The following is a 26,303-nucleotide window of genomic DNA, read 5'->3' as shown; positions in this document are numbered from 1 at the left end:
GTGGGGATGTCTGAATGATCCAATGTTGTCCTAAATGACCGATGATGATAAATAGAATCCACCTGTGTGTAATCAAGTCTCCGTATAAATGCACCTGCTCTGTGATAGTCTCAGGGTTCTGTTTAAAGTGCAGAGAGCATTATGAAAACCAAGGAACACATCAGGCAGGTCCGAGATACTGTTGTGGAGAAGTTTAAAGCCGGATTTGGATACAAAAAGATTTCCCAAGCTTTGAACATCTAAAGGAGCACTGTGCAAGCCATCATATTGAAATGGAAGGAGCATCAGACCACTGCAAATCTACCAAGACCCGGCCGTCCTTCCAAACTTTCTTCTCAAACAAGGAGAAAACTGATCAGAGATGCAGCCAAGAGGCCCATGATCACTCTGGATGAACTGCAGAGATCTACAGCTGAGGTGGGAGAGTCTGTCCATAGGACAACAATCAGTCGTACACTGCACAAATCTGGCCTTTATGGAAGAGTGGCAAGAAGAAAGCCATTTCTCAAAGATATCCATAAAAAGTCTCGTTTAAAGTTTGCCACAAGCCACCTGGGAGACACACCAAACATGTGGAAGAAGGTGCTCTGGTCAGATGAAACCAAAATTGAAGTTTTTGGCCACAATGCAAAACGATATGTTTGGCGTAAAAGCAACACAGCTCATCACCCTGAACACACCATCCCCACTGTCAAACATGGTGGTGGCAGCATCATGGTTTGGGCCTGCTTTTCTTCAGCAGGGACAGGGAAGATGGTTAAAATTGACGGGAAGATAGATGCAGCCAAATACAGGAACATTCTGGAAGAAAACCTGTTGGTATCTGCACAAGACCTGAGACTGGGACGGAGATTTATCTTCCAACAGGACAATGATCCAAAACATAAAGCCAAATCTACAATGGAATGGTTCAAAAATAAACGTATCCAGGTGTTAGAATGGCCAAATCAAAGTCCAGACCTGAATCCAATCGAGAATCTGTGGATAGAGCTGAAGACTGCTGTTCACAAACACTCTCCATCCAACCTCACTGAGCTCGAGCTGTTTTGCAAGGAAGAATGGGCAAGAATGTCAGTCTCTCGATGTGCAAAACTGATAGAAACATACCCCAAGCGACTTGCAGCTGTAATTGGAGCAAAAGGTGGCGCTACAAAGTATTAACGCAAGGGGGCCGAATAATATTGCACGCCCCACTTTTCAGTTTTTTATTTGTTAAAAAAGTTTAAATTATCCAATAAATTTTGTTCCACTTCACGATTGCGTCCCACATGTTGTTGATTCTTGACAAAAAATTAAAATTTTATATCTTTATGTTTGAAGCCTGAAATGTGGCGAAAGGTTGCAAGGTTCAAGGGGGCCGAATACTTTTGCAAGGCACTGTATATATATAAAAATGCAGTTTGAAAAAAAATAATGACTTTAAAAAAATGTATATGGCGGAAAACACTTAGGTGACTTTAAGTTCCGCTCTGAGACCCTCAATTTGGCCACCTTTCAAAATTGTCCGAAATGCATGTGTGATACATCATTGGAAAGCTTAAAATCTCAATTTTCTGGGGGAACAAAAATTTTGAACAGGAAGGCATTTAAAAAAAAAATTTTTTTTAAACAGCAAAACCCTAATTGGAGGCGAGAACACCCGAGAGCAGAATTAAAGACGCCACAATTTTAACGAGATATTATCGCGTACTTACCTTGTTTCGATCCAAAAACTCCATGTAGCATGTATCACTGAGTGTCAAGACACAGCTGAGAATGGCCAAAGCCGGATTTTTTTTTTTATTTAATGGGTGAAACATGGTGATATAACAAGGGTCGCGATGCAGAAATCGCAGACAACAAGGAGTGGTTTAGATTTTCTTTTTCATATAGTTACCCTTTTAAACGTTATTTTTCAATTTTTTTTTTTTTCTTGCATCAATTATTTATCATCTAACATATCTGGGAAATGCAACAGTAACAAAAAAATACAATTAAACAAAAGTAATGAGGTAGATATCCGTGACTTTTTTACAGACGCCAAATTTTTCATTGTGACGTAATTCGTTTAAAGTTTAAAATATGCAAGTGAATAATTTTTTAAGGTCGTTTTTTTTTTTTTTTTTTTAACTAAAATTTAGACATCAATTAATGATTCTAAGCTAAAAATGACATTTTGAATAATATAATTACTTACATTCTTTTTGTGGCTAGATTTAAACAAAAGCAGTTGCGCGACGTCTGTAAACGGGGGTTTTCTGGGTAAAATGGAAAAATTTAAAATAGTTCGGGGGCTTCATGCGCCATGAATCTGCTATGGCAGCATAAAGACATTTTTCTATCAAACGCAACAGTTGTTTTGGCTTAAAATACAGCGGTTTCTTTTGCAGAGGGGTGCAAGAGCAGAAACTGTTTTTTCAGTCTTCTCTGTGTTTTCCGCCATATATATAAAATGCAGACCCATAGAAATGTAGTCCAGTCAATACACATACACACAGTAGGCTATGTGCCAACTAAACATTTTTATAAATTACTATCACGACAATTGTCCTTGACAAATTGTTATTCCCATTCAATTGATGTTCTCAATGTTCTAGATTGCACACAAACAAAAACCGAAATAAACTGACAAACTATTCAATCAGCATGTTTCCAAACGTAGCAGTTCAAAACTACGTTTCCCATAATGCCTAGCGCGGTTTAGCTTACTGATAGCTAGCAGAGGCAAAAATCAAACTTTGCTATAAAAGTTTACAATCATCGGCAGCGCGCCGATGCGAAACCAAACGGGATTTTACAGTCAAAGCTCCGACAGAAGTCAACAGTTGCCATTATATACGTATTTATCATAAAAATAAAAAAAACTTCAGGCATTGTGGCCAAATCGTCAACCCAGTAGATGGCGGTAATGCCTCATGATAGGGGTAAACTGCCAACAAAAACAAGAACTACTACTTCCCTCCATTCTAGTAGGAGCCATGTCAACTGCTGCCATCCAGCGGCCGGAGGGATTCTCTTCAAATTGGTCCCGTGAAAAATCATAAATACCGGACATTTTTATGATTTTATAAAACCCGCCCGGACCACGAGGACACTACGTGAAAGTAGGACTTGTCCGGCCAAAAGAGGACGTTTGGTCACCCTATTATAGCCAGTTGTGTGGTTGTTTGAACGATGTGCTAATGCTAGCAAACGCATGCTAACCGTTGCTGTAAGACAGTGCTTCTCAATTATTTTCTGTTACGCCCCCCCAAGCAAGACGTAAATGTTTCGCGCCCCCCCAAACTCTCCGCCGCCACTGTAAATAGTATTATTCGTCTATAAAATTACTATTATAAATACGCATCTGCCTAACATTGTGTCCTTTTTTTCTAATAAAGAAAAAAAGTAACAGATCAACTTATAATAAAGTATAACTTTATTAACATTGTTTTGTTTGTAACAGAGAAGACTTGACGTGCATCAATTTGCCTGAATTAAAAAAAAAAAAAAAAAAAAAAAAGTCACATTCAAACTGTAAAAATACACTCAAGGTATTTTTGACCATTTGATACAGAAAAATAAAATGTAATAAAATCCGTAAATAATAACAAATTCAAATTGATTAGAAACATTTACTCATGAGGACAATATGCCAAAAAATTTGACCGAAAAAACAAAAATGAATAAAGGAAAAAAAAGAGTGTCCTTGGACAGAAGGACAGTTTTTATTTTTGCTGCTCACACTCAGTATTACCTCCTTTGCAATGGTGTGGAGTCATTATGCAATGAGCATGCTAACAACGCTCACTGGTTTACTGATATAACACTGACAAAGCAGGACTATTGTTGGCAATATTCGGCACGTTTTCGCTGAAAAACAATCAAGCGGCTTATCTATGAGATTGGGGTCGAATGTCTTTAAGTGGCGTCTTAAATGATTTGGCTTCTGGCAGTCCGCTATAATTATTTTCAGACACAGTAAACAGTAGTCTTTCCTCATCACCCCACTGTATTAAAAGTCAAAGCTAAAAGGCAAACGGCCCGAAAAAAGCGCATTCTCGGCGGCCGAGGTAGAACCGTAGGTGAGGGCGGTCGTCGTGACGATCCCAAGCCGAAAATGGCACTTCTCGGGCGGCGACGTGAGAACCGGACAAGACAGTGGGTCTCTGTGTGAGTGAGTCCGGTCGGAAAACGGCTTTCGAAAACGGCGGCGGCGTACTGCTCTTCATGTCTGTTTTCTGTGTGCTGAGTGCTCTTCCTTAGTTCAAAAATACTGCACGCTCTCTGAAAATGAAAGCGCCACTGCCACCCACTGAGTGGATGTGCAAGTACACTTTATTCCAGTCCGGCAAAAAAAAAGAAAAAAGCATGTTCCCCGAGGACACATGCGCCCCCCCTGGCATCGCTCTGCGCCCCCCCAGGGGGGCGCGCCCCACTATTTGAGAAGTACTGCTGTAAGAGCACCTAATTATCATTTATTTACGTTGACACGAACCTGGTTGGTATCGAGCACCACATTGATTCAGCAAATTATACGGACGTCCAGCATCGTCATTTAGGAGTTCGCTATATAGTCAGGACCGAGCCGTAGCGTCCTGGTGAGGACAGTATATTCGCATTTCGTTGTTCATGCACTGTACACTGTACATTTATTCAGCATGTTGTTCTCTATTGTATTTTTATTAGGGCTGTCAAATGATTAAAATTTTTATTCGAGTTAATTACAGCTTAAAAATTAATTATCGTAATTAATCACAATTCAAACCATCTCTAAAATATGCCATATTTTTCTGTAAATTATTGTTGGAATGGAAAGATAAGACACAAGACGGAATATACATTCAACATACGGTACATAAGTACTGTAATAGTATATTATAACAATAAATCAACAAGATGGCATTAACATTATTAACATTCTCTTAAAGCGATCCATGGTTAGAAAGACTTGTAGTTCTTAAAAGATAAATGTTAGTACATGTTGTAGAAATCTTATATTAAAACCCCTCTTAATGTTTTCGTTTTATTAAAATTTGAAAAATTTTTAATGAAAAAGTAAACTAATAGCTCACCATTGTTGATGTCAATAGTTACACCTCTTACTCATGGTGCTGAAAGCTATAAAAGCAGTTGGACCCAAGCACCAGCAGAGGGCGCCAAACACAAAAAAACAAGTAACAAGCGGACATTACACTGCTGTCATTTTAATATGAGCGGGGCATGTGCGTTAATTGCGTCAAATATTTTAACGTGATTGATTTAAAAAATTAATTACCGCCCGTTAACGTGACAATTTTGACAGCCCTAATTTTTATATTAAATTGCCTTTCAAGATGACATATCTGTTCTATGTGTTGTATTTTATCAAGTAAATTTCCCACAAAAATGCGACTTATACTCCGGTGCGACTTATATATGTTTTTTTTCCTCTTCGTTGGGCATTTCATGGCTGGTGCGACTTAAACTCAGGTGCGACATGTAAACATGTAAAATACGGTAGTAGTTTTTGTTTTATTTCTATTGTATTCGTGATTAAATGCGATTTTTATGTATAATTTTATTTCCTATTTTGATTGTCTTTGTTTTTAACGTTCTATTGATTTAAAGTGCATACGACACGAGAACAAAAGTCTTAGGATTATTAAGTTAATTAGAATCATATTTTGAGACGATTCGACTATATACAACAAGATGACGAGAAATTAGTCTTTTAATCTGCCGGTTAGCCACGCCTACCATGATATTGCTCTAGCGTCCCCAACAGGTGGATGACGTCATCGGGAGAATGGGCTCATCGGTTTTACTATTCAGCCCATTGAGGGGGAATTATTCAGAACGAGGAAAACGCGACGAAGAGAGCCGCAAAATGTCATTGTTTCAATCTCTCTACTTCAATATTTTTACAGGTTAGTCTTTTTATCCAAGTATTTTCCCCAATAGCTAAATAAATAGCTTGAGAAGAACCAGTCAGCCCATTGAGGGGGAATTATTCACAATAGAGCTGGGCGATATGGCCTTAAGTACGTATCACAGTAAATTGAGCAGATTTACCTCGATAACGATAAATGACGATAAATTGTAAACTGTTTCTCGTTGATTTATTTACCAGCTTTCAATTTAACATATTTAGCAATTGTACACGCACTTTAAACATTAAATATATTTTTAAAAAATGCAAACAGTGTATTCCAGGGTATTTTTTAATACATGCACATGCATATGCACGTGCATGTATTGTCTGTGTCTCCCACACAGACACATACACACATTAAAGCTATTTTGCCAATGAAACATTTAGGATTTTGCACAGAATAAAGCAAGCACATACAAAAGATTCAGTTTTGGATCATAATTTATGATAAATGCTTTACTATCATAAAAGGGACATCAAAGAAATCACACACACACGCACACACATACAAAATAATGCGTAACACTGATTGCTAGATGCAGTCCCTGTCCAATCAATCCACTCATTAAGTTTAGCCGTTTTGACAAGGTTAGAGCCACTATATGACTCCATCACGTTCATTTGTAGCTAGCGTTAGCCTGTGGCCTGGCTTCCAGTAGAAAGCAGTGAAAGCACCCTCTCCTGAAATCTAGAGAAAGAGGGCGAAAGCCCGTTTGGAGGCCGCCAAGAGTCTACTTAATGTCGGGTGAAAGTTTGTCGAAGCTCCCTTAAGCCCGACTCCATCACGTTTGCTTGCAGTAGTAGCCGCTAGCGTTGACCTACCGGGCTTCTGTTTGTTTGAATTCCTGATAACCATGTGACTTCATACGTAAGCACGCTGACTGCTTTCTTAAAGGGGAATGAACATAACCGAAAAACAGAGTCAAAGCGGGATTAAAAAGACTATATTTTCTTGTTTTATTAACATTATCAAATTTACCGATATGGTCAAAATTACGTCGGTTATCGTGAAGAATTTCGGTAACGATAATTTTTCGATATATTGCCCAGCTCTAATTCACAACGAGGAAAACGCGACGAAGAGAGCGGCAAAATGTCAGTGTTTCTGTCTCTTTACTTCAATATTTTACAGGATATTCTTTTTATCCAAGTATTTTCCCCAATTGCTAAATAAATGGCATGGCCATGACAAATAACAGTCTTGTACTAAATGAATATGAAATAATAAAAATGCACTTATTCAGGACGACATGGCAAAATTACTCCATAATGGTCGAAACTGTCGACTTCACCTTTACTGTCGCACCTCCCGAACGATAATTTTTGACACCTAAATCGGGCTTCTGTCTTTTCCTTTCCCCAGCTTCGGAGAATGTAAACAATGGGAGGCGTGACAGCTAGCCGACATGCTAACCCGAACCGAGTGATGTTTCAGAGTCTTCGAAATGGAAAATCACACATAACTAGCCCAGAACATTTGACATGACGACTGGCTTGCCGATTGTCAATGCTGATCGGCCAACCGCCCGGCGGAGAGCAATTTACAGCTCCGTTCCCCGGAGGACGGTGGCTGCAGTTGTTGTGCAGCTAACGTGCAGCTAATGTGCATGAGGAGAGCTTTTTACATGCCTATCAATGATCAAACGTAAGTAGTCCTTTATTTAAAGAAAGTTTGTGGTGTTTACTTTGTAACCACTGTATTCGCAGCTATTTTTAACACAAAGTTGCTATTTCTGATCGGTCGGTCGGTCTCAAATTTTGAATATTTAAGCTCTAGGTGTGCTCTGTAGTGCCGAATTTACGGTAATCAGGGCATCGATAGCGAAAGCTTACGGCGACCCAGCTCATTCCCAACCCTGTACATGCCATCCTGATATTACAACTAGGGGTGTCAAACGATTATTTTTTTTAATCTAAAAATTAATTAATCGTAAATAATCGCAATTCAAACCATCTATAAAATATGCCATATTTTTCTGTAAATTATTGTTGGAATGGAAAGATAAGACACAAGATAGATAAATACATTCGACATACGGTACATAAGTACTGTATTTGTTTATTATAACAATAAATCAACAAGATGGCTTTACCAATATTAACATTCTGTTAAAGCGATCCATGGATAGAAAGACTTGTAGTTCTTTAAAGATAAATGTTTGTACAAGTTACAGAAATTTTATATTAAAACCCCTCTTAATGTTTTCATTTTAATCAAATTTGTAAAATTTTCAATTAAAAAAATGAACTAGTAGCCCGCCATTGTTGATGTCAATAATTACTTACACAATGCTCATGGGTGCTGAAGCCTATAAAATCAGTCGCACCCAAGCGCCAGCAGAGGGCGACAAAACTCCGAAAAACACAGCAAGAACACATTTCACTGTGCTGTCATTTTAATCTGTTTGAGCGGGGCATTTGTGCGTTAATTGCGTCAAATATTTTAACGTGATTAATTTAAAAAATTAATTACCGCCTGTTAACGCGATAATTTTGACAGCCCTAATTACAACCATTCATCCATCTACTGGACTGTCTCAGAAAATTAGAATATTGTGTATTCTAATTTTATGAGACAGTCCTGTATATATATATATATATATATATGTATATATATGAATATGTATACATATATATGTATATATATATGTATACATATGTATATGTATACATATGTATATGTATACATATGTATATGTATACATATATATACGTATACATATGTATACATAAGTATATGTATACATATATATGTATATGTATACATATATATATGTATACATGTATATATGTATATGTATACATGTATATGTATATATGTATATGTATATATGTATATGTATACATATATATGTATACATATATATGTATATATGTATATGTATACATATATATGTATATATGTATATGTATACATATATATGTATACATATATATGTGTATACATATATATATGTGTATACATATATGTATACATATATATGTGTATACATATATATATGTGTATACATATATATATATGTATACATATATGTGTATACATATATATATGTATACATATATATGTGTATACATATATATGTGTATACATATATATGTGTATACATATATATATACGTATACATATATGTGTATACATATATATGTATACATATATATATACGTATATATATATGTATACATATATACGTATATATATATATATATGTATACATATATACGTATATACATATATATGTATACGTATATACATATATATGTATACGTATATATACGTGTATACGTATATATACGTATATATACGTATATATGTATATATACGTATATACGTATATATATACGTATATACGTATATATATACGTATATATATATACGTATATACGTATATATATACGTATATATATATATATATATATATATATATATATATATATATATATATATATATATATATATATATATATACTGTACATCCAGTTGACGATAGCACCAACATACAGGACTGTCTCATAAAATTAGAATACACAATATTCTAATTTTCTGAGACAGTCCAGTATGCGATCCGGTGCTATTAGAAAATGTACCTTGACGTTGGCTTCCTGCATATTGATGATGCGGTCCAAGTCGGCCTCAGCGGCCACGAAGTTGGCAGTCAACAGGTGAAAAGTGCCGCGTAGGAGCAGCGCCTCAGCCAAGTAGCGGCCCTCCGAGTCCACCTCCTTAGTGCATTCGCTGATGATTTTGTCGTATTCCTCCTCTTCCATGTAGTGCTTGGCTTTCAGGTAGCCCGAACTCAGGTGGTGACTGTTGGGAGAAATGTTTTTGTAACAAGTATGAGCCGTGTTGTTAAGGGCACCCCTGAGGTGACAAAATAGTGGGCATATCAGGAAGATCGTGTTCGGCTACTGGAGGGCAGGGGCAATGAATAATGACAAATTTGTTTGATTGAATGAAAAGTGTATTCAAGAAATCTGATACAGAGACAATAATTGTGAATATTTACAAAAGCTGACTGTGTACACAATTTAAAGTTGATCAACCGGGAGAGGGGGGAAAAAAAAACAGTTTGCTTTCCCCACCCCGACATTCGTAAGTAACAGTCAAGAGCATGAATAAATGCCTTCAGTTTTATGGAGATTCATGGTGAGTGTCCATTAGCGCTGCTTGAATCATCACAAGTTGAATGGGTATTTGAAGTGCTTGACTTGAGACGTGGGGAGAGAAAAACAGGCTGCAGAGCCTCCTACCAGACCCTGACTTGTGTTGAAGACAAGGAAAAAGGATCGACAGGTTCCTGGCTCAAGTTCTAGCTTGCCATCCGTATGTTGGAGTGGTCCCAAGGCAGGGCAGGACCACCTGGCCTGAACCAACCAACCCAGTTACAAAAAAGCAATACTATTCACATGTTAGCATTAGCATGTTAGCATTAGCATATTAGCATAAATACACAATAACAAAGCACCAAGACATGAAAATGCAATAGTATTCACTAGGGCTGTCAAAATTAACGCGTTAACGAGCCGTAATTATTATTTTTTTAATTAATCCGTTAAAATATTTGACACAATTAACGCAAAAATGCCTCGCTCAAACATATTAAAAGGACAGCAAAGTGAAAGGTGTACTTGTTGTGTTTTTCGGAGTTTTGCCGCCCTCTGCTGGCGCTTGGGTGCGACTGATTTTATAGGCTTCAGCATCCATGAGCATTGTGTAAATAATTATTGACATCAACAATGGCGGGCTACTAGTTTATTTTTTGACTGAAAATTTTACAAATTTTATCAAAACGAAAACATGAAGAGGGGTTTTAATATAAAATTTCTATAACTTGTACTAGTTATTATCTTTTATGTTGAGTTAATTATCGAGGGTTGATTGAATATTTACTTGTGCTCATATATACCTAATACATATTTTTTCTTATTGATATAACCAGTAAATGATTATTGCTTGCTATAATAGGTTGTAGTATAATGTTTAAAGTGTTAAAGAGGGTCGGGGTGACAACTGCCTTGCTTCATGGCCGCAGCATTGCATAACTAGACCTTCTGGGACATCTTCAGCATCTTACGTCTAGACTTTTGAGGACATCTTCCATTGCCGCAGCGTTGCATAACTGAAGTGTCTGGGTCATTCTGACCGCTTTATCTAAATACCCTTGCTTACACACGTGTATTTAGTTAGTTTCGCCTACATGCTCACACATAGCCACTCAAAATCACATGGGTGTGTCCAGCTTGCTTTCCCCCCTCCCTTTAGGGCGGCACCTTTCTGTGTTAGGACAAGCCCCTAATAAAAGAAAGAGCAAGTAGTTTAGGTTTAGATCAATTTTGGTGACTAAGCGGCATAATTTAGCATTTCACTGTCTAGTCCCTCCTTGGCCAAGAAAACTGAGTGTCTTCTCTCCTTATTTTTGGGTAATTTTACAAATGTCTACCTAAGGATCTATTTTTGAACTTGACAATTTATTTTCTATAATTTTTTATAAATATTTATATATCTTATTTATTTATATATTTATATATTTTATTTATTATTTTTATTTATCTTTTAAGACCTACAAGTCTTTCTATCCATGGATCGCTTTAACAGAATGTTAATAATGGTAATGCCATCTTGTTGATTTATTGTTATAATAAAGAAATACAGTACTTGTACTGTATGTTGAATGTATATATCCATCTCGGTCTTATCTTTCCATTCCAACAATAATTCACAGAAAAATATGGCATATTTTATAGATGGTGTGAATTGCGATTAATACGATTAATTAATTTTTGAGCTGTAATTAACTCGATTAAAAATTTTAATCGTTTGACACCCCTAGTATTCACTTGTTAGCATTAGCATGTTAGCATTCGTATGCTAACGTAACAAAATACAATAATAAAGCACCAACAGACAGAAAAATTACATGTACCCATAAGGTAGTGTAAGTTAGCATGGTGGCTAATCCGCTAAAAACGGAGGGAAAAAATTCAGACTCACCAGTTCTTGGATGTAGTCGAGCACATACACACTAAACAGGTCTCCAAAACAATAAAAAAGTCTGTGGCCTATACTGCGAACGGAGTTCAACCTCCCCAGAAGTAATCCTGCTTACCAGCTGGTAACCAGAGTTGACAAAACCTGGTTATCTAGTTTGTGGTCAATCAGTGCTACGACGCCAATTATGAGGTTGATTAGTTGAACCTGTGTCAACCCAGTCAGAGTTACTTCGCATTCACATAAAAGGGGCGGAGACCAGAGTCAAACACTACTTGTGACGATGGTATACTGCAGTCCAGAAGGCCATCATTGACCCCCTCAAGCAAGAGGCTAGGACACAGAAAGAAATTTCTGAGCGAATAGGCCGTTCGCAGAGTGCTCTAACAAGACACCTCAGTGGGAAGTCTGTGGGAAGGAAAAAGTGGCAGGAATCCATAACGAAGATGACGCGTAGAATTTTTACGATGCACTGCACTACGCCTCGTGCGTGCGCGCCGTTAGCATCATTAGCATCAACATCACAACAGCTGGCAATCGCACAGTACTGTGTGCTAACACAAGGAATTGCTCAGATGCCTTAGTTGTTATGTTCGACGAAAGCCTCAACAAGACAACCAAGTCCAAACAGTTGGACCCAGGCCCGGAGTGGCCAATCGGGAGAACCGGGACAGTTCCCGGTGAGCCGGCCTGACGTTTGGGCCGGTCGTAATACACATTTTTAATGAAGGTTTCAGTTAAACTATTTACTAACGGCATCACGCAACCCCGCTTTGCGCGATAAATTGTGGCCCTTTTAGCATTCCGTAGTTTGAAATTCGATATCCCGCAACAGTCTCTCATTCTCCAATGCCGCCAGCTCTGCCTCTGGGAAAGAGTATCATGATATCATCCTGTTGACTTGATTCTGGAGAAACTTAATTTTGGGTTTTAATGGCACGCAATGGGGCATGTTGAGGCAGCTTGACGAGCGTGAACCCGTCTGGCTGTTGGCACGACCCATTATCGTTGTTTTTGAGCATGTTTGGATAAAAGTACAGTCTCAATTCTTGGTCAAGAATCCTTTTGAAGAAATGACTGCTTAAATGCGGCGTGGCATGGAGGCAATCAGCCTGTGTTACTTATGTATCGTATGTTGAATGTATATATCAGACTTGTGTCTTATCTTTTCATTCCAACAATAATTTACAGAAAAATATGGCATATTTTATAGATGCTTTGAATTGCGATTAATTGCGATTAATTACGATTAATCAATTTTTAAGCTGGAATTTACTCGATTAAAAATTTTAATCGTTTGACAGCCCTAATTTATAATGATCATAAAAATATGCAGTCTATTTAAACATTAAGAAAATGTGCGTTTTTTTTCTGCCAACTGAGAATTCGTTATAAAAGACAGGCTTTTTTTGCAGACACCTTCACAATTGTTATCACACAAAACGCGGGTCGGGCTTTAATACCTGCAGACCAGTTCGAGTCGGGCTGGATTTTTTAGGCCCGATTTTACCTCTATCTTAAGAGTCTTGACGAGCTTAAATTGGTTGCAGTTACGAAGTCGGGAATGCTCCCTCCAGAAAAAAAACACGATTTGACCAACATTATGTTTAACAAACTCTTCCAGCGTTATTTCATTGTGTAAATGCATTTATAATGATCATAAAAACTATTCAGACTATTTAAACATAAAGAAAATGTGCGGGGTTTTTTTTCAGCCAACTTAAAATTCGTTACAAAAGACAGTTACGACTTCGGGAACGCTCCCGCTGGAACAAAACACAATATGACCAACATTGTGAAAGCCGATGCCGACCGAAAATGACGTGATATCTGAAACAGATCACCAATGGACTCATTTGAAGTATAGGAATGGTGGTCTGTTTTGGTATTCAGAATCCACAATACTTCTGCCTGCAAGGTTTTCGTTCCACCGACAAACGGACGCATTCCCAATGCAGAGGTGGATGGATTCTCCGTTTTACCGGTTGTGGTGGTTTGGCACGCACGAGTTGCATTTCGATTTGTAGTGCAGTGCATCGTAAAAATTCTATGCGTCATCTTCGTTATGGATTTAAAAAAAACAACAACTTTGTCACGGATATAATTTAGGTTGCACTGAGATGTTCTTGAAAATTAAGACCACGGTGAAAAAATTCCAGACTTGCAAGAGAAAATTTAATACTTTTAATACCTTTTATAATGGAAACTAAATTCAATGCTTTTTTTAAATACTTTTAATAACCCGCGGGTACCATGTAGATGGCTCCAATATTTCCTGACTGTAGCCGACAGCTTACAATCTACGCCTACATATCACATGCCTATTTAGGCCCGATTTTACCTCTGTCTTAATCTTGATGAGCTTAAATTGGCTGCAGATACGACGTTGGGAATGCTCCCTTCTGGGAAAAAAACAAGATTTGACCAACATTAACAAACTTTTCCAGCGTTATTTCATTGTGTAAATGCATTTATAATGATCATAAAAGGATGTAGACTATTTAAACATTAAGAAAATTTGCTTTTTTCTGCCAACTGAGAATTCGTTACAAAAGACAGTTACGACATCGGGAACGCTCCCTCAGGAACAAAATACAACAAAACAAAACAAAAAAATACTTTGTCACGGATATAATTTAGGTTGCACTGAGATGTTGTTGAAAATTAAGACCACAGTGAAAAAATTCAAGACTTAAAACAGCTTTTTTAATACTTTTAATAACCCGCGGGTACCATGTAGATGGCTCCAATATTTCCTGACTGTAGCCGACAGCCTACAAGCTACGCCTACATATCACATGCATATTTAGGCCTGATTTTACCTCTATCTTATAGTCTTGATGAGCTTAAATTGGCTGCAGATACGACGTCGAAAATGCTCCTTCAGGGGAAAAAACACGATTTGACCAACATTAACAAACTTTTCCAGCATTATTTCATTATGTAAATCCATTTATAATGATCATAAAAGTATGTAGACTATTTAAACATTAAGAAAGTTTGGGGTTTTTTTTCTGCCAACTGAGAATTCGTTACAAAAGACAGTTACGACATCGGGAACGCTCCCTCAGGAACAAAATGCAACAAAACAAAACAAAAAAAACACTTTGTCATGAATATAATTTAGGTTGCACTGAGTTGTTCTTGAAAATTAAGACCACAGTGAAAAAATTCCAGACTTAAAACAGCTAATTTAATACTTTTAATACCTTTAATAATGGAAAACTGAATTCAATGCTTTTTTGTAATATCCCGCGGGTACCCTGTAATAGCTGAGGGGTGGGGGGGCTGTTGACGGGGGCATCAATAATCGATTTATAAACCTCTGAATCGTAATCGAATCGTTGGGTGCCCCAAGATTCCCACCTCTATTAACCATGGCGGCAAAATGTTTTCTCGTACCTAGCTGTGACCTCGGAGGCCTCGCCCTCATTGTCCTCGTCTTCATCTTTCTTCTCGCCCTTCTGCAGCGGCTGCGAGATGATGTCATCGGTGAAACAACCAAAGTAGGATTTGATGTACTGAGGAGAAGGCATCGTCCACTCTCGGTTCTAGAACCCAAAGAAAGATTTTACTTTTTTTTTTTTTGTAGAACAACGTGGACGTTAATATCAAAAGTACACACCTCATATTCGTCTAGGGCCTCATTTCCCATCCGTCTGATTATTTTTCTTAATGGATCCCTAATCTCCATGTTCCGGTAGTCCTCCATGATAGACACAGCGATGCTATCTGACAGAAGTAACGCAACAACCATTAACATACTTGTCAAGTTGTACGGTTTAGGCGTAATTTTTACAAGTAAGCACTTATTTTTAAATGTGTACACCGTACGTTCAAAATCTGTGTTTTTCTTGCATTACGTTGTCTCGTTGCCGAGACAATGTTGGTTACTATGCGTTACGCCTTGGTTGAACGACGCGAGAAATTATTAAAATGAATACATATTAATGATGTACAGTGCCTTGCAAAAGTATTCGGCCCCCTTGAACCTTGCAACCTTTCGCCACATTTCAGGCTTCAAACATAAAGATATAAAATTTTAATTTTTTGTCAAGAATCAACAACAAGTGGGACACAATCGTGAAGTGGAACAAAATTTATTGGATAATTTCAACTTTTTTAACAAATAGAAAACTGAAAAGTGGGGCGTGCAATATTATTCGGCCCCCTTGCATTAATACTTTGTAGCGCCACCTTTTGCTCCAATTACAGCTGCAAGTCGCTTGGGATATGTTTCTATCAGTTTTGCACATCGAGAGACTGACATTCTTGCCCATTCTTCCTTGCAAAACAGCTCGAGCTCAGTGAGGTTGGACGGAGAGTGTTTGTGAACAGCAGTCTTCAGCTCTTTCCACAGATTTTCGATTGGATTCAGGTCTGGACTTTGACTTGGCCATTCTAACACCTGGATAAGTTTATTTTTGAACCATTCCATTGTAGATTTGGCTTTATGTTTTGGATCATTGTGCTGTTGGAAGATAAATCTCCGTCCCAGTCTCAGGTCTTGTGCAGATACCAACAGGTTTTCTTCCAGAATGTTCCTGTATTTGGCTGCATCCATCTTCCCGTCAATTTTAACCATCTTCCCTGTCCCTGCTGAAGAAAAGCAGGCCCAAACCATGATGATGCCACCACCATGTTTGACAGTGGGGATGGTGTGTTCAGGGTGATGAGCTGTGTTGCTTTTACGCCAAACATATCGTTTTGCATTGTGGCCAAAAAGTTCAAACTTTAAACGAGACTTTTTATGGATATCTTTGAGAAATGGCTTTCTTCTTGCCACTCTTCCATAAAGGCCAGATTTGTGCAGTGTACGACTGATTGTTGTCCTATGGACAGACTCTCCCACCTCAGCTGTAGATCTCTGCAGTTCATCCAGAGTGATCATGGGCCTCTTGGCTGCATCTCTGATCAGTTTTCTCCTTGTTTGAGAAGAAAGTTTGGAAGGACGGCCGGGTCTTGGTAGACTTGCAGTGGTCTGATGCTCCTTCCATTTCAATATGATGGCTTGCACAGTGCTCTTTGAGATGTTTAAAGCTTGGGAAATCTTTTTGTATCCAAATCCGGCTTTAAACTTCTCCACAACAGTATCTCGGACCTGCCTGGTGTGTTCCTTGGTTTTCATAATGCTCTCTGCACTTTAAACAGAACCCTGAGACTATCACAGAGCAGGTGCATTTATACGGAGACTTGATTACACACAGGTGGATTCTATTTATCATCATCGGTCATTTAGGACAACATTGGATCATTCAGAGATCCTCACTGAACTTCTGGAGTGAGTTTGCTGCACTGAAAGTAAAGGGGCCGAATAATATTGCACGCCCCACTTTTCAGTTTTTTATTTGTTCAAAAAAGTTTAAATTATCCAATAAATGTTGTTCCACTTCACGATTGTGTCCCACTTGTTGTTGATTCTTGACATAAAAATTAAATTTCTTATATTTATGTTTGAAGCCTGAAATGTGGCGAAAGGTTGCATGATTCAAGGGGGCCGAATACTTTTGCAAGGCACTGTATGTAAAGATACGCGATAATATCGGTCACCGATAATTATTGAATTGAATTTATTGTCATTGTCATCATCATCAACATTAAATCAACGTCGAATATTTGTTTATCCAAAGAAGATGAGAACAGACATGACAAAGGGAACGGAAAAAGCCAAAGCTTATCGGGACCCGTCCCCCTGCCACCAAGGTCGCACAAGCAGCATGCTCTGGATCAGTCCAATGACAGTCTAACACCTTTAGTTCAAAAGTCATTAATTTCCATGGGGATTTCACATATAGTAATTTAAGTATATTGGATCAGTTCATGTCCCAGTAGGTGAGGGGTGAAGTATAGTTTTTGTTGTCTTCCAGTAGATTGCAATAGTATTGTTTTTTACAGGAACGCCGGATGGAGTTGAGTTTATTTCGGTACTTTTTGAATTTGTTTTCATTTTCAGTTGTCCGATTTGAGATGAACTCTCTGTACAGCTTGACTTTTTTTTGACCTTCGTTATCCAAGGCTTGTTTATAATTATTTTCGTGGGAAACTGCTTCTCCGGGCAGTGCTTATCATAGAGGTGTTGGATTGTATTCAGAAGGTACCGATAAGCAGCATTCACATCAGTTGCATTGTACACATCCTCCCAGTTATGATTCCGCAGTTCTTTTTTCATGTTTTCAATATTTTTTTCACTTCTTACTCTTCTATATACAACCTTGGTTTTGTTTTCGCAGGAATAGCTCAGAGGGAATTCAGTAAAGATAGGCAGATGGTCTGTAATATCACAGATTAGCAGGCCACTATGAGTCTGCTCTAAAATGTTTGTAACATGGATGCAACAAAGTTATCTATATGAGGATTTTTTGGGGGATTCAGAATGTCCAGATTCATGTCGCCACAGCAAATCACATGCTTGTTGTTCGTTCTAGACAGTATATTTTCCATGTGTTGAGTAAAAAGTTGAACGTTAGAGTCAGGTGCACGATAGACACAACAAATGGTAATGCTTTTACAGTTAGGTATACTTAGCTCAATTGTTACACATTCCATCAATTTCTTCGATAGCAGTTGACCTGTCATGCTGGACATCAAATTTAATCACATTTCTGATAAAAATTGCGACACCCCCACCTCCCTTAGCTGTCCGATTTACTTGGGCTACGTTGTATCCGTGCAATTTGATCTAGACTGTCAATTGGGTCATCATGGGTTTCATCAGTCTGGACATCCAGAAGATTGGTGATTGACATCATCATTATTTATTCGAATGGTGTCAGCTCCTCCAAGCTTCGCACAACTCTTATCTTCATGTCTTGTGTCTTGACAAGGATTTTGCAATCAGAGACCCAGGTGCTGGTTATTTTCCCCTCTTTTTTGAGCTGACGCGCTTTTTTCGCTATTTGAGCATTCCGGCGAGTCAGGTTATCATTCAGAAAGATCTTCGTACCCTTCAGGCGGCGACGCTGCGCAAGCAGGGCAACCTTACTCTTGTGGTCAGTTAACTTCACGACCACCGCCGCCGGACCCTTGCCCCCAGCCGGGAGCAGAAAGCAATGGGTGATGTGTTCCTCGTCCACATTTAATCCGGCTTCTTTCAGCTTGTCAATTGCTTGTTGAGCCACAGATGGGCTAGCCGCCTCGGCATATGATCGGGGAGCCAGTTGTAATCCAGAAACGATGAGATCGTTTGCGCGCCTTCCTTGGTCGAGTTCATCAGCCAAATTTTCCAGCCTTTTAATGCGCGCATCCTTATCCTCAATCTCTTGCTTGAGCTTCTGGATTTCAGCGCGGCTTTCAGCCCGCAGCAGCTGGAGTTCTTTCATAACCTCCTTTTCAACATGGTTGGTCAAGGCGGTCAGGGAGGCCTCTATTTTCTGGTTGGAGGCTTTAACTTCATCAAGAGCCTGAGCGCCTTTGGGAGCCATAGCCGAGCCGTATTCCAGGCTGCTCTCCCGGCCTGTGCTTATCAGTCAAGATAGGAGCGTGTCCTTCAAGGAGCTGACTTGTGTGCGACTGCACAGCTTGAGCTCAGCCTTCAGAATGAGGCCGATAATGGCAATTATGACGTCACACAGATAATCCAGATAATAAAAAAATTCAACCGATAATGCAATCCGATAATTATATACTTGATTAGCCTCCAAATGTGCGCAACCAAAGATTTCAGCACGCCGCCTCCTAAACCCCTCCCCTCTCTGAAGCCCCTGAGGGAGGAGGGGTTGAGGAGGCGGAGTTACACGACAAGAAGTAGTTGAATATTATGGCGGCTGTTACTAAAAATACGACGCTCTCGCCATCTGCAAAACATGTACCGTAGAAGTTCCACGAGGCAGAAACAAAGCGTCCTCATTGAAAACCACTAACCCAGCAGCCGTTTAAAACTGCATCACAAAGATTTTTGGAACGAATACGAGGCTGCTGCTAGCGGGAATGCTAAAGCTATTGTAAACACTAGCTAAGTTAAACTACAGGGCTTGTGACGATACAGAGTCGAGCTGTTTGGGAATGCAGCCCAAGGCGGGTGGTAAATTCGCATCTAAGGCTAAACACCGGCACGACTGGAGACCGATAGTCGGCAAGTAGCCGTCTTCCGACGGAGCCCGCCGCTCTGGCCGGTCCGGCAGGCCACCTCACCATTGGCGGGGCGGGCCGAGCCCGGTTCCCTGGCCTCGGGACCTCTGGCGAACACCCCGGTTTCTCGAGCGTTCCCCCACGGCGTGCGAGCAGAGCCAGGACCCGAATACGCCGTGGCGAACCGGCCGGGGCGGGCGGATTATCCGGTACGAACGTAGCTGCCGCCGCCAAGACGAGACATGTTTTTTTTTTACCTAAATGACCCGAGAACCAAAGCCCTGGATAAAAAAATAATGCAGTTTATACGACCACCATTCTTCATGAAAAAGTGATGTCCCGTAAGCAAGCTTATCGTGACGGCACAGTGGTTAGATGATAATTTAAACATGGAGAAAACGAAGTCAGCCAGTCAAAAATGCATTCAGTATGTAAAATGACGAGCGGTCAGATGACTTTGTTACGCTGCCTTTATTTTCGGCTTAACAAAACTCAGGCACAAAACAACACGCACGGAGATGCGAGCTCCAACTCCATCCAAATAGCACTGCCGTGTATCAGTTTAGCTGCCATAAAGCGAATGTCGTGAGTGCCGCAAATGTAAACAAAGCGCTGCAGAATGGGTACATGACATCTCGCTCATTTTCACAGTGTGCAACAAAGCATATAACATTAGCAATCACTTTTCAAATTATTTAACTTATTTCTCTGCTCAATTACAGTCACAGTATATAATCAAATTCTTAAATCAATCATCTGTAGCCACAAATATTTTTCAAAATCTTTCCTTCTTCCAAGTTTTTTTTTTTTTTTTAGGGTTAAGTATAATAATGTATTGCTTAAAACAAGGCTGTTAAGATTATTTTCAGCTAGCTATTTTTCTTCCAAGAAATCTGAGAGAAATGCACTTGAAGCGATGGCAGATAATTTAACTTATTGCCAATAGATTTACACTTAAAACTGACTAGCTTTAAGGAGGTGTGTTTTGCAGTGTATTAATGTTATATATGTTAGGAATGGCTTACTTTTAAAGGCATTTTTGTGCAACTTAGGTATTTACTCTGTAAGTAAGTGTTGCCAAAGGTTTACCATTACACAATGTCAGACAATCTGTCATTATTTAGATGTTTGAATTGACGACTTGTTCATATTTTATGTTGAAAAAAAAAAAAGAGCAATAAATTATATTTTTGCACGGTAACATTTTCTTTTGTGTATACTTTAAAATTTTACATAAATCTTTTAACAGAATTATCGGCTTGACATTATCGGTTGGAATGAGGAGGAAATTATCGGTTATCGGTATCGGTTGAAAAATGTATTATCGTGCATCACTAGTAATGATGATGTAGCTGAAGATATTGACTGTCCTTTGATTGTACCAGGTTATATGTTACAATATTAGCAATAAATTCATATTATTTTAAACATTTTCATTTTAGTTTCATATTGCACGCTATTTACAACGTTGTTGGATTAGTCACCAATTTGTAAGGGCATACAGTGGGGCAAATAAGTAGTCAATCACTAAATGTGCAAGTTCTTCCACTTGAAAATATTGTCAACATTAGTAAAGGCTAGGCCATAACACATTCTCCCAGTCCTCTTCTGGATCATCCAAATGCTCTCTAGCGAACCGCAGACGGTCCTGGACGTGTATTTTCTTCAGCAGGGGGACACGCCTGGCAGTGCAGGATTTGAGTCCCTGGCGGCGAATTGTTTTACTGATAGTAGCCTTTGTTACTGTGGTCCAAGCACTCTGTAGGTCATTCACTAGGTCAGCCCGTGTTGTTCTGGAAATTTTGCTCACCGTTCTTGATATGATTTTGACGCCACGGGGTGAGATCTTGCATGGAGCCCCAGATCGAGGGAGATCATCAGTGGTCTTGTATGTCTTCCATTTTCTAATTGCTCCCACAGTTGATATCTTTACACCAAGCAAAGAGTGAAGAGTTACAGAAAACATTTGGCCTCTGTTATTGCCAACAAAGGGTACATAACAAAGTATTGAGATGAACTTTTGGTATTGACCAAATACTTATTTTCCACCATGATTTGCAAATAAATTCTTTAAAAATCAAACAATGTGATTTTCTGTTTATTTTTTCCACATTTTCTCTCTCATGGTTGAGGTTGACCCATGTTGACATATTTTCAAGTGGGAGAACTTGCACAGTTAGTGGTTGTTGAGGTAATTATCGAGGGTTGATTGATTATTTGCTTGATTGATTGAATATTTGCTTGTGCTCATATTTACCATACATAAGACATATTGCCATATTTTTTCCTTATTGATATAACCAGTAAATGATTATTGCTTGCTATACTAGGTTGTAGTATAATGTTTAAGTGTTACAAAGAGTAAAGAGGGTCGGAATGACAACTGCCTTGCTTCATGGCCGCATCATTGCGTAACTAGACCTTCCGGTCCATCTTCAGCACCTGGCGTCTGGACTTTCGTCTAGACCTTCGAGGACAATTTTCCATTCGAGGACATCTTCCATGGCCGCAGCGTTGCATAACTGAAGTGTCTGGGTCATTCTGACCATTTTTTACCTGTGCCTTTGCTTACACACGTGTATTCAGTTAGTTCCACCTACATGCTCCCACATAGCCAACCAAAATCACATGGGTGTCTCCAGCTTGCTTTCCCCCTCCCTTCAGGACGGCACCCTTCTGTGTGAGGACAAACCCCTAATAAAAAAAGCAAAGAGGGTTTTTTCCTCAGATCATTTTTGATCGTAATCTAGCATTCCTCTGTCTAGTCCCTCTTTGCTCTCCTTGGCCAAGAAAACTGAGTGTCTTCTCTCCTTATTTTTGGGTAATTTTACAAATGTCTACCTCTGGGTCTATTTTTTAACTTGACAGTGGTTGACTAAATACTTATTTGCCCCACTGTAGGCGTAGATTGTAGGCTGTCGGCTACAGTCAGGAAATATTGGAGTCATCTAGCCTACCATCGCATTTGCTACAGCGTCACAACAAACACTCTTCTCTCTCCGTGTCTCTGACATTTCTCACGTAGTCCAACCAACATAGGAACGCATAGTAAGGCACATTGTCTCGTTGCCGCAGCGTTGCATAACTGAAGTGTCTGGGTCATTCTGACCATTTTTTACCTGTGCCTTTGCTTACACACGTGTATTTAGTTAGTTCCACCTACATGCTCACACATAGCCAACCAAAATCACATGGGTGTCTCCAGCTTGCTTTCCCCCTCCCTTCAGGGCGGCACCCTTCTGTGTGAGGACAAACCCCTAATAAAAAGAGCAAAGAGGGTTTTTTCCTTAGATCATTTTTGGTGACTATACAGCGTAATCTAGCATTCCTCTGTCTAGTCCCTCTTTGCTCTCCTTGGCCAAGAAAACTGAGTGTCTCCTTATTTTTGGGTAATTTTACAAATGTCTACCTAAGGGTCTATTTTTGAACTTGACAGTGGTTGACTAAATACTTATTTGCCCCACTGTAGGCGTAGATTGTAGGCTGTCGGCTACAGTCAGGAAATATTGGAGTCATCTAGCCTAGCATCGCATTTGCTACAGCGTCACAACAAACACTCTTCTCTCTCCGTGTCTCTGACATTTCTCACGTAGTCCAACCAACGTAGTAACGCATAGTAAGGCACATTGTCTCGTTGCCGAAACGGTGACAAAATCCGAACGGAGAAAAAAAACATAATGCACGAAAAACCTCCAGATTTTGAACGTACGCATACACATTTAAAAATCAGTGCTCACTTGTACAAATTACGCCAAAACCCTACAACTTGACAGGTATGGACCTATGATTTCTGAAGTGGTCAGTTTACGCACTAAGTTGATCACATGATAATAAAAATAATTTACACCCCCCCACACACACACACGAAAAAAGTTCTCCTCGGATCTACACAATTCACGTAGGTCACCCATTTTTTACTTCAAAACGGCGAATTTCGCCAAAAGGTGAGACATTTTGAAGTCAATAATTTAGTGTCAGGCCCGATCAAGGTTTGACTAGTTTTACTCACCCTCCAGGCATTCTTTCTTATTGTCCAGTTTCTCATGAGCTTTGGCCCTCTTTAGGAAAGCTTTTATGCAATGTGGGTTGCGCGTTACTGCCTCTGTGCAGTCTCTCACCACCTCAGTCCATTTCATCTATGGTAAAAGGCAACCGTTGGTAACAGAAAAGTCTCCCATATACAGCAGAGACAAAACTAAAGCAGGGGTCCCCAGCGACCGGGCCGCGGACCAGTACAGGTCCGTGGCGCATTTTGTACCGGGCCGCGCAGAAATAATAAATAATTTATTAACGACTGCATTGTGGCCGATTGACTTTGGCCTGTGCCGCTTAACACACCAATATCCCTGTTTACTCTAGATATAGTACAACTACAGGATAGGAGGTTGTCATAGAAATGCATTGATTGGGCTGTTAGCCAAAGGTGAAAGTGGGCCAGAACGGTCAGGAACGCAGTTCCGGTATAAGATTCAGGGCCAGAACGCAGTTCCGGTATATGATTCAGGGCCGGAATGCTGTTCTGGTACACAGTGCTTTGATTCCGAAAAATGTGACGGCAACTGTCAAAACCCTATGTAAAAAAAAAATACACATACAGTGCCTTGCAAAAGTATTCGGCCCCCTTGAACCTTGCAACCTTTCGCCACATTTCAGGCTTCAAACATTAAGATATAAAATTTTAATTTTTTGTCAAGAATCAACAACAAGTGGAACAAAATTTATTGGATAATTTAAACTTTTTTAACAAATAAAAAGCTGAAAAGTGGGGCGTGCAGTATTATTCGGCCCCCTTGCGTTAATACTTTGTAGCGCCACCTTTTGCTCCAATTACAGCTGCAAGTCGCTTGGGGTATGTTTCGTTCAGTTTTGCACATTGAGAGACTGACATTCTTGCCCATTCTTCCTTGCAAAACAGCTCGAGCTCAGTGAGGTTGGATGGAGAGTGTTTGTGAACAGCAGTCTTCAGCTCTTTCCACAGATTCTCCATTGGATTCAGGTCTGGACTTTGACTTGGCCATTCTAACACCTGGATACGTTTATTTTTGAACCATTCCATTGTAGATTTGTTTTTATGTTTTGGATCATTGTCCTGTTGGAAGATAAAGTTCCGTCCCAGTCTCAGGTCTTGTGCAGATACCAACAGGTTTTCTTCCAGAATGTTCCTATATTTGGCTGCATCCATCTTCCCGTCAATTTGAACCATCTTCCCTGTCCCTGCTGAAGAAAAGCTGGCCCAAACCATGATGCTGCCACCACCATGTTTGACAGTGGGGATGGTGTGTTCAGGGTGATGAGCTGTGTTGCTTTTACGCCAAACATTGTTTTGCATTGTGGCCAAAAAGTTCAATTTTGGTTTCATCTGACCAGAGCACCTTCTTCCACATGTTTGGTGTGTCTCCCAGGTGGCTTGTGGCAAACTTTAAACGAGACCTTTTATGGATATCTTTGAGAAATGGCTTTCTTCTTGCCACTCCTCCATAAAGGCCAGATTTGTGCAGTGTACGACTGATTGTTGTCCTATGGACAGACTCTCCCACCTCAGCTGTAGATCTCTGCAGTTTATCCAGAGTGATCATGGGCCTCCTGGCTGCATCTCTGATCAGTTTTCTCCTTGTTTGAGAAGAAAGTTTGGAAGGACGGCCGGGTCTTGGTAGATTTGCAGTGGTCTGATGCTCCTTCCATTTCAATATGATGGCTTGCACAGTGCTCCTTGAGATGTTTAAAGCTTGGGAAATCTTTTTGTATCCAAATCCGGCTTTAAACTTCTCCACAACAGTATCTCGGACCTGCCTGGTGTGTTCCTTGGTTTTCATAATGCTGTATGCACTTTAAATAGAACCCTGAGACTATCACAGAGCAGGTGCATTTATACGGAGACTTGATTACACACAGGTGGATTCTATTTATCATCATCGGTCATTTAGGACAACATTGGATCATTCAGAGATCCTCACTGAACTTCTGGAGTGAGTTTGCTGCACTGCAAGTAAAGGGGCCGAATAATATTGCACGCTCCACTTTTCAGTTTTTTATTTGTTAAAAAAGTTTAAATTATCCAATAAATGTTGTTCCACTTCACGATTGTGTCCCACTTGTTGTTGATTCTTGACAAAAAAATTAAATTTCATATTTTTATGTTTGAAGCCTGAAATGTGGCGAAAGGTTGCAAGATTCAAGGGGGCCGAATACTTTTGCAAGGCACTGTATATATATTAGGGCTGTCAAAATTATCGCGTTAACGCGCGGTAATTAATTTTTTTAATTAATCACGTTAAAATATTTGATGCAATTAACGCACATGTCCCGCTCAGACAGTATTCTGCCTTTTGGTAAGTTTTACAGCAAGGCTTTTTGTGCTGTCCAACAGCGAACTCTTGT

General features: G+C 39.4%; 1 protein-coding gene across 2 annotated transcripts in view; it reads right to left on the bottom strand.

The window, feature by feature from the left end:
- Positions 1-26,303, bottom strand: part of LOC130912953 (mitochondrial import receptor subunit TOM70-like) — a 70,125-nt gene that overhangs the window by 37,573 nt on the left and 6,249 nt on the right. For both annotated transcript variants that reach the window (XM_057831138.1, XM_057831139.1), the window contains exons 3-6: positions 23,935-24,061; positions 15,484-15,590; positions 15,261-15,409; positions 9,458-9,677 (exon numbers count right to left, since the gene is read on the bottom strand). In XM_057831138.1, the coding sequence (XP_057687121.1) occupies positions 9,458-9,677; positions 15,261-15,409; positions 15,484-15,590; positions 23,935-24,061 (603 nt within the window). The remainder of the gene's footprint in view (positions 1-9,457; positions 9,678-15,260; positions 15,410-15,483; positions 15,591-23,934; positions 24,062-26,303) is intronic.

The sequence above is a fragment of the Corythoichthys intestinalis genome, chromosome 3 (genome assembly GCF_030265065.1).
Source record: "Corythoichthys intestinalis isolate RoL2023-P3 chromosome 3, ASM3026506v1, whole genome shotgun sequence".
Taxonomy (NCBI): Eukaryota; Metazoa; Chordata; class Actinopteri; order Syngnathiformes; family Syngnathidae; genus Corythoichthys; species Corythoichthys intestinalis.
This window is presented reverse-complemented; position numbering and strand designations above follow the sequence as displayed.